This window comes from Talpa europaea (genome assembly GCF_964194135.1).
Source record: "Talpa europaea genome assembly, chromosome: 14".
NCBI classification, from domain to species: domain Eukaryota; kingdom Metazoa; phylum Chordata; class Mammalia; order Eulipotyphla; family Talpidae; genus Talpa; species Talpa europaea.
In genome coordinates, this window is record NC_140082.1 from 63,820,191 (window position 1) to 63,830,215 (window position 10,025).

At 37.9% G+C, this 10,025-nt stretch overlaps 1 protein-coding gene across 2 annotated transcripts in view; it reads left to right on the forward strand.

Annotated features, from left to right (window-relative positions):
• The window catches only part of SMYD3 (SET and MYND domain containing 3), a gene marked incomplete at its 3' end in the record, with an annotated part of 742,797 nt that extends 733,322 nt beyond the window's left edge, over positions 1–9,475 (forward strand). For both annotated transcript variants that reach the window (XM_084254008.1, XM_084254009.1), the window contains one exon: positions 9,374–9,475. In XM_084254008.1, the coding sequence (XP_084110134.1) occupies positions 9,374–9,475 (102 nt within the window). The remainder of the gene's footprint in view (positions 1–9,373) is intronic.
• Positions 9,476–10,025: the final 550 nt, after the last annotated feature.

The following is a 10,025-nucleotide window of genomic DNA, read 5'->3' on the forward strand; positions in this document are numbered from 1 at the left end:
AAACTTAAGAACTGGTCAATATAAATTAAAATAAACAGACTTACCAACAAAATGGAAATGGCAGACGAACAAATTCGTGAACGGGAAGCTAGAATGATGGCAGCTATCCAATCTGAAAAACAGAGAAAATGCTTCAGTATATATGTCTTTTACCTCCTTGTCTCAAGTTAATTCTTAAGTATTTTATTGTATTAGATGCTACTGCACCTAACAGAGACCAATTAAGAAAGATCAAACATTGGAGTTCCAGAAGAAGAAGAGAAAGGAGGAAGAGTGGAAAGAATTCTTTTTTTTTTTTTTTATGATTTGAAAGTTTATTCATGTTGTAGCATGTATCCATTCATCTTGATTGCTGAATAATGTTCCATTGTATGGATATACATTTTATTTATCAATTCCTAAGTTGTTGGACATTTTGGATTGTTTCCATTTTTTTGACCATTGTGAATAATGCTGCTGTTAATACTTATGGGCAAGTTATTGTGTGAACATTTGGTTTCATTTCCCTTGGTATACACCTTAATGAAATAATGGTGGAAGCATCTAGACTGGAAAGGAAGAAGTAAAATTATCTCTATTCACAAGAAGGCATAATCTCATATGTATAAAACCCTAATGATGTCACAAAAAAAACTGTTAAAATAAATAAATTCAGTCAAATAATATAAATTTTCAGTCTAAAATAAAAAATTGCTGGAGATTTAATATACCAAATGGTGACAATAGTTAATAGTATATTGTATATTTGAAAGTTGCCAAAGAATAATCTTAAAAGTTATCACAAGAAAAAATTATTATTTATAAATATGTGTTGATAGATATTAACTAGACTTATTATGGTGGTCACTTTGCATTATATACAAATGTACACCTAAAAATAATATAATGTTGCTTGCTTAAATAATGATAATAACAGTAATAATAAAAATAATAACAAATAAATTCAGTAACATAGCAGGATATAAAGTTAAGATGCAAAAACCCAGTTGTGTTTCCATTTAGTGACAGTGAATAATTCAAGAAGGAAATTAAGAAAACAGTTGCATTTATAGTAGCAGTAGCTACTTAAGAATTAACTGAAGCCAAGGAGATAAAAGACTTATACACTGAAAATTATAAAAAAATACTGAAAAAATTAAAGGAGTCATATAAAGAGTAAAATTTCATGTTCATGGTTGAAAGACTTAATACTGCTCAAAGAAAACTATGGACTCAGAGCAATCTCTATCAAAATCCCAATGATTTTTTTTTTTTTTTAGAAAGAGAAAACTGCTCCCTGAAATTCATATGAAACCTCACAGGACCTTAGTAGTTACAGTAATCTTGAAAGTGAAGGAAAAATGTGAAAGATTCATATTTTCTGATTTGAAACTTCAAAACTACAGTAATCAAAAGAGTATGGCACTGGCATAAAGAGAGCTGCTCATGTATGAAATACTGTTCAGTCATAAGAAAAGACAAAATGATGCTTTTTACAGTGAAATAAAAGGAGTTCAAGGGAATTATGTATAGGAAAACAAGGCAGTATTACAAAGACAAATATTAAACATATAGTGGATGACTCAGCAAATTAACATACTTATAAAAACTAATGGACATTAATAAGTGAAGTGACGTTCCTGAGATTAATAGGGCAAAGGGATGGAGAAAAGATCAGGGGGATATAAGGATGGTTTTGGGGAAATAAAATAAGTATTTAAAAAACAGTCTTTTATTTACGATAAAAGAAGACTACTTGCTGAGCAGAGACAGGCATCCTGCTGGGTCACCTGGGGCTGAGACAGAAAATTAACATATCCTAGCAAACAAAAAAATGAAGGTTATATTTCTTAATAGGCAAATAACTTAGGAAAACAAACGGCAGTTAAAGGTAGCTGTAAAAACTAGATGCTATGTATGAACCTGCTTTATTGTAATTGTACATTGGAATTCATCATTCTATGTTGTCATGTAGATCAAATAATCAAAACACTCCAGTGTTGCACCCATTCACAAAAAAAAAGACCAAAGAGATAAAATAGAGAACTGTCCTTCAACCAATGCTGCTTTAGTTTTTGCAGCACCCTTCTGTATCATGTATTTCTAAAAAGTAACTCATGAATTAAAATCCTAAATAGAGGTGCTAAACTATACAAAAATCTTTGATGAGAATATAGAGGAACAACCTCAGGACATTGGATTTGGCAGTGATTTTTTTTTCATATGACCCCAAAGGAACTGGCAATGAAAGAAAAATATAGGCAGATTGGAATTCATCAAAATTTAAACCTTTTATCCATACAAGGACACTCTCAATAGAGTAAAATGGGACAAAATATTTGCAAGTCACATATCTGATAAGGGATTACTATCTAAATGTATATACAGATGCAGCAAAAAGCAGTTAAAAGACGGCCAAAGGACTTCAGTGGACATTTAAAAGAGAAGATATACAACTGGCCAAAAAAAGAACATAAATGATACTTAACATCACTAATTGTTAGGAAATCAAAACCACAACGAAATATTACTTCTCACCCATTCAATGGCTATTATCAACAGTGTTGGTGGGCATGGAGAAATTGGAACCCTTCTGAACTACTAAGAGGAATGCAAAATGATGCAGCCACTGTAGAAAAATAGTGTGGTAGTCCCCTACCAAACACAAAAACAACAAAGCATAGAATTACTATTTGATCAGCAAATCCACCTCTGTGTATGTACACTGAAGAAATGAAAGCAGGCACCTGACCAGTGGTCAGAGCAGCATTGTTCACGATAGCCAAAGAATGGGAACAATTTGGCAATTCATGAACAGATGACTAGATAAACAAAATTTGGGCTATTTATTGGGCTATAATAATGGAATATTATTCAGCCTTGAGAAGGAAATAATTTCTGACACAGGTGATCATATTTGAACTTTTAAAACATTACATTAACAGAAGAAATCCAGCCACACAGGAACAAAAATTGTATTGTTCCACTTACACGATGTACCTCAGGAAATAGATAGAAGACAGAAAATAGAATGGTGGTCACCAGAGCCTGGAGAGAGAGTATATAGGTGAGCAGTGGGGCCACTTTCAATTTGGGATGGATGCAGAATCTCTGGATATGAAAAGTGGTGATGGTTACATGACAATATGAATGAATGCAATGCTGCTAAACTTTAAGTGTTTAAAATGGTAAATTTTATAATGTTGTGTATAAGTTACCACAATAAAATATAATTCAAAAAAGAAATAATAATGGAAAACTCCCCAGATTTTGCAAAAATCATAAATACCTGCAGATTCAAGAAGCCAAGTAAATCCCAAAACAGGGGGGAAGGGGACCCACACTCAGACTCATTGTCATCAAACTTCTGAAAATGAAAGACAGAGAAAATGTCTTACAAGCAGCAAGAGTGTGCTGATGCCTTGCTTATAGGAGAAAAACAATTCAAATTGTAGCAGTGTTCTTATCACAAACCATGAAGATTAGATGAAAGGGGCACAACTTTTTTTTTTTTTCCCAAGGATAGAAAAGAGTTGTTGGGCCTCCCTGGTGGCACAGCGGTTGAGTGCTGGGTTGCGAAGCTGCCCGCGGCCTCTGCGGCGCCGGTTCGATCCCCGGCTGCTCCCCGGCCACCGGAGGAGGGTCCCACATGGCGCGCAGACCTCTCCTGCCGCCCGCTGCTCCCCTCAGCAGTGTACTTCGGTCCTTCTGCCTGCTCTGCTCCCCGATCTGGCTCTGGTGAATTCTCTCACCCTCCCGCGCTTCTGACTACCCAGTGCATGTATAAACAAAACAAACAAACAAACAAACAAACAAACAAATAAATAAACATGCCTCTAAAAAAAAATTAAAAGAAAAGAGTTGTTGATGTATCAGTTTTTATTTATACAGCAAAAATAGATGACTGGATCAAGAAAATGTGGTCCATATACACCATGGAATATTACTCAGCATTCAAAAAAGATAAACACATGCAATTTGCAGCAACATGGATGGCGCTGGAAGGGATCATGCTCAGCGAAAAAAGCCAAAAAGAAAAAGAAAAATACCGGATGGTCTCACTCATAGCAGGAATCTAGAAAACCTAATAAGGGACCAGGAAGAAGAATAACTATAGGAAAGAAAAAATCAAAATCAACAGACAACTATGAACCAGAGACACACTATGGGGTGGGGGTGGAGAAAGGAGGGATTGGGGTCAAAATAAGGGGGTTGCAATTGTATGGGGAATATAAAAATAAAATTAAAAAAGAAGAATGAAAGGGAAATCAAGACATTCTCATATGAAAGGAAACTAAGAGAACTTGTCACAAGTAGATGTAGTCTAGAGAGATAGCTACAGGATGTCTCTGAACCAAAATAGTTCAAAATAAAAATTTTTTTTTAAAAAAAGGAATCTTGGCACATCAATAAGGAGGAAAGAACATGATAACAAAATTATGGATAAAACAGACTTTCATTTGCCTGTGAAATTTCTAGATTGTTTGAGTGTTATGGCAAATATTATAATACTGTCTAATGTGTTCTAAATGTATAGAGTAGAAACATTTAGGTTAATAATATTCCATTCAGCCCAGGGTAAGGGACATAACTGGGGGAAAGGGTTCCTGAACTGGTAAAATGACCACACGAGTAGAGGGTGGTAAGTCTGTACTTACAAATGAAAGTCATACAAAGGATTATACTCAAAAACACCACAGAATGGAATTCTTAAAAAAGCTTAAGTAATTCACAAGAGATGCAGGAAAAATAAAATAGAAACAAATAACAGAATAAACAAAAAACAAAAAGTAAAATAACTCAACAAACCCTAATACATCAGTAACCACATTAACTATGTGTTATTTAAAAAAAATGAAAGTTGTCCAAACATCCAATTTATGATAGGTTACTAGATGGACTTTTAAAAAATAACCCAACTAATGCTTGCTACCTACAAGAAACTCAGTTTAAATATATTTAGGCATAAAAACACCATTAACCCAAAGAAAGCTTGAGTGGCATTAGCATCAGTTAAGTAGACTTTAGAGCAAAGAAAATTTTACTAAAGACAGAGAGGAATGTTATATGATGAACAAAAAAAGTAGGAAGAGTATCCAGCAACCTTAAATGTGTATGGAACAAACATGGTTTTCGCATAGAATTCATCTAGTCCAATCTCCTCTTTATTTATTTTTTTAAAGATTTATTTATTTATGCATTCAAGAACTGGGGTAGAGGCCAAAGGTGGAGGGTGGGGGGAGAGGTGAGAGGATTCACCAGAGACAGAGTGGGGAGCAGAACAGGTGTATTGACTGAAAAACACTGCAGAGGGGAGCAGCTGGGGAGACAGGAGAGGTCTGCTGTGCCACAGGCTGGGGATCAAACTCGTGCTGCAGAGGCTGCGGATTGCTTTATAGTGCTGCGCTTAATCCCTTGCGCCACCAGGGAGGCCCCCAATCTCCTCTTTAGTTAAGAAAACTGAGACTCAGGAAAGGAGATGTGATGTCCTAAGAGTCTCTTAGGTGCTTGATAAATATTCACTGGATTCGTTGACTGATCAGAGGTAGGACACAACTGCAGCTCTTTTTCTGGAGTCACTAGTGCCCCTGGAAAGCAGACTTGATCTCATCGCTTCTGTAACTCCTCCCCAGGGGCCCTCGTCTGCCCCAGTCCCACCCTCCTCTGGGCAACCCAGCACCTTAATTCTGTCTCCCTGATGACGCCAGAGCTCATCTCAAAGCGAAGACCAGGTCTTAACTCATTGTAGCTGTTTAGACAATATTTAATGAATGAATGGATAGTTGTTTCCTTTAAGGAAATTTTACCTCCCAGGAGGATGGGTCCTTCTAGTGGATCCTACACTTTGACTTATTCAAGGTTTAGAGTAGAGCAGAGTCAGCAGGGACGCTGCTGAGCTCAGGAGGGTCATCAAAGGCTTTGGGATTTTCTGTTGCCCACTGTAAAGTGCTTTTGTGGCTCTAAAGCTGCCTAATATATTGGAGATATTGCTTCTTGCCTTTCCAGCTTTGGGTTCCTTGCCCCCTTCTCTGTCCACTTCCCCTCCTCCACTCTGTTTTCAGCCTGAGCTGTGCAGAATAAGAAAACTTGTGTGCATTTTCCCCTGTTGTGATTTACTTCCAGAGGTTATCATGCATATATTTCTTTTCTCTCTGAATTTTATATCCATATTTAAATCATGCTTGGGGAAGCCACTTATTAGATTCCCTCAGGCTCAGGGTAAGGAGTGTATGAGATTCTTGATAAGCTTAATAATTTTATATTAAAAATTAATAAGAAAGCTATATTGTTTGCAACTTGAAATCATAATTTGATTTAATTCATCTTATTTAATATATAGCCACACTTCTGAAGTTACTTAAAAAATGACATGAGATTGAAATCAGTTCTGGGGACCCCATCTTTATTCCTGAGTGGCAGACAATCTGTTGCTGCCATTTCTCATGTGACATTTAGCATCAGTACCTGGGTGAAGCAATCCCTCCCCCTTGGTGACTTCCAATGAGTCCTCTATGGAAGATTATGTGCAGGCTCTTTTTAAATGCTACCATTAAAAAAAATAAAATTTAATGGAAAGAGATAAGCTTTTCCCAGCACAAGCTGACTCCAATTTTATATTTCCTTAATCTGTTTCATATATTGCTGTAGGAAATTAAACCAAGACTGTCCTCTCTGACATACGCATGCATGGCAGTGAGGAGGGGCTGGCGGGAGGGAGCCATAGAGCTATAGGAAACAATTGCTCTGGTTTGTCAGAAACTTAATATAACTTTATTTTGAGGGGGAAATAGCCCTCCTCTTCTCATGGGATGGAAGCAACGGCTGCCATGCAGAGCCAGGCAGAACCTATGGCCACGAGGCTCTTTTATGTCACAGCACTGTTGCCGCAGCGCACCAGGAGGCCTGGGAGATGTGCAGGACAAGGATCAAGTGTGAGTTTCCAGCTCCCATCCACACAACTTGACACATTGTTACACACATACACTCACACACACACACCAGCCACTGATATATTTTGCACATACTGAATTCTACCTCTTTCTTCTGTTCTTTCTCTCCTTTTCTCTTCTGCCCTGCCCATCACTCTGAGGAAATTGCAGTGTTTACTTGTGCATCATATTTATATTTAATTTTACTTTCCAGACAAATGATGGGGATATTTTTTCAGTATATTTAAATCGATCCTCGTCCCCAGCTATACTCATTTCCTCTGCTTCTAGCCACCTCTGTGGATAAGACCCTCTAATCTTACTATCTCAGATCTTAGCATCCACACCCACAGCTCGCCCACCGCCCCGTCTTGCTCCAGTGCTGCAGTCACTGCCGAGCGCAGACGCCACCCACAGAATCTTGAATGAGTAAGAAGACCCTGTCACCCCTCTGCATGTCTCATAAGCCCGGATAGGGCTAGAGGATTCCCTGGCACCCCACCTCAGTCGCTGCAGACTCTTTACTGGTGGAGGCTACACAGCACAGTCCTCGAATGAGCAGGGACTGAGTGCTGAGAGCCAGGTATTACTCTGAGCCTACCCCGCAGTCCAGACAAGAGGATGCCGGACCAGGAGGTCTTCATGCCGTTCCATAAGGAGCAGATGAGAGGGATGGAGTGAGAACTGGGGCAGGCCAGGCAGCTTCACTCCCTGCCTGTGGTTCAATAATTCCAGAATGACGGCAAGGCTGCTGGGAAAAACGGGTCTGCCCCCTTGATGAACAGGGAGACTCTGGATCAGTGCAATTAATGTTGGTCCTTAAGGATTAGATCTCTTCTTTTTTGCTTTTGTAACACTTTTTAATTGAGGTAACACTGGGTTACAACACAGTATATGATTTAGGGGTATAAGCTCGAACCTCTTTGGATATATGTTACCAAACCACACTCATCATCAAAGTACCTATAAGCTCCACCCTACAAAATTGGGTGACTTCTGAATTTGCTCCTCACCCCTCACCTTCCTCTTCCTTGAGTAGCCTCTATACAGCAATAGAGCTTCTTATACAGCAAAAGAAAATAAAGACTTATTAAAAAGAACCCTATTGAATGGGAGAAAATAGTTACACAATATATAACTGATAAGGGATTAATATCCAAGATATCTAAAAACCCATTTAGTTCAACAATTAAAAAAAATCCAATTAATAAATGGGCAGCAGATATGAACAGACAGGTCACTGAAGGGGCTGTCTAAAGGGTCTAAAAACATATGAAAAAATGTTTATTGTCCCTTCTAATAAGAGAAATGGAGGTTGAAATCACAATGAGATGCTGTCGCACACCTGTGAGAATGGTCCATATTAAAAAGAGCACCAACAGCATTGTTGGAGAGGATGCAGAGAAAGAGGGACCCTATTGCACTGTTGTGGGAATGTAAACTGGTGCAGCCATTACAAGTGCAATCTGGAATTACCTTAATAAACTGAAAATGGAAATACCTTATAACCCAGAAATCTTGGGCCTCTATCCAAAGAATATGAAACCATCAACATACAACTCCATATGTTCCATAGTGGTTATAGTAGCACTGTATACAACAGCTAGGATGTGGAAGCAGCCTCAGTACCCACCAACTAATGATGCATCAAGGAGATGTGATATATGCTGTGGAGTACTATATAGCCATGAGAAAGGATGAAATGCAACCAATTTCAACAAAATGGAAGGAATTTAAGAAAATTATATGTAATAAGTCAGTCAAAACTATAAAAAGAAATATGGAGGCATCTACATAACAGATGGTTCAGTAACATAAAACACTTTCAAGAGCCAGTGGACACCAGTAAGCATCCTGAGTGTGTATAGGTTAAGAAGGAGGGGGAAGGAAAGGGACAAAGGGATATAAGGGATGATGGGGGGCTCAAAATCCTAATGCTTGCAGGGAGTTTTTTAAAAACCTTATTAAACATAAAAGATTTAGTAATGGACTTGAAATGGAAAATGAAAGGAGTCTTAAAATATTGATGCTGTAATATCATATGACATGAAATGAATACAAAAATATGTGCCTATTGCCTATAGCTAATAATTGAATGCAGTATATAAAAGTGAAAATATATTTTAAGGTGGTAGCAACATGGTATTTTGTCCTTAACATTACTGAATCATTTCAGTAGTTCTTTGTAAACCTCGGTAATTATTCTCCAAGCCTATGTGCTAACAATCTTTGAAGATCACTGTTGGGTTTCAAGCTGTGGTGTGAATTGAGTGGTGAGTCTGCTTTCTCAACACCACGTTAAATAGTCACCGTGGTCACTTCACATTCTGGGTTAGAGAATGATAGTGCTGCTCACACTGCAGACCTGTGGTGTCTCCAGACCCATAGACTCATGGGGAAGAGATGAGGAGGGACGGGGCCCTTCTACTTTGACATCCAGTCAGTCTTCTTTCCTTTCTCTTTAGGCTTTTGATATTATGAGAGTGACACATGGCAGAGAGCACAGCCTGATTGAAGACTTGATTCTGCTCTTAGAAGAATGTGATGCCAACATCAGAGCATCCTAAGGGAACCCAGTGGATGGAAGAGGGCTCACACCTTTATTGAATGCCTTATTGAGGTCGCACACTGTATGCTTTGTTTGCTGTGTGAACCCCCCCCCCTTTGGAAATGCTATTCTATGTTTGTGCAGGTAATAAAGGCAGATGTATGGTTTGCAAACCACAAGAATCATTAGTTGTAGAGAAGCACCGTTGTAATAAACACGAAAATTTGTTTGAAAATGCCATCTAGCAGTTTCTTTCTTTGCTTACTAATTGGTGACTCTAATGTTCAAGATCTCAAAATTGAAAGTGATAATCCTATTAAATGCACAACAGAATAACTTAAAGCTTTTTCCTTGGCTATATACAAAGATAACTAGATAAAAATCAATGTTTTTCACATTTGTTTCAGAACAAAAACTTGATATCCTTTTTGACAAGAAGCAGAATTTTCAGATGTTGTTTTTACTCTGTCAGAAATGAGATGTGAGTTTGTTATCCATTTCCAAATACTCCTCCAACCCAAGAAGTTTTATCCCAAGTCCTAGTGTCACAGTGGCCCCTCCACCTGAGC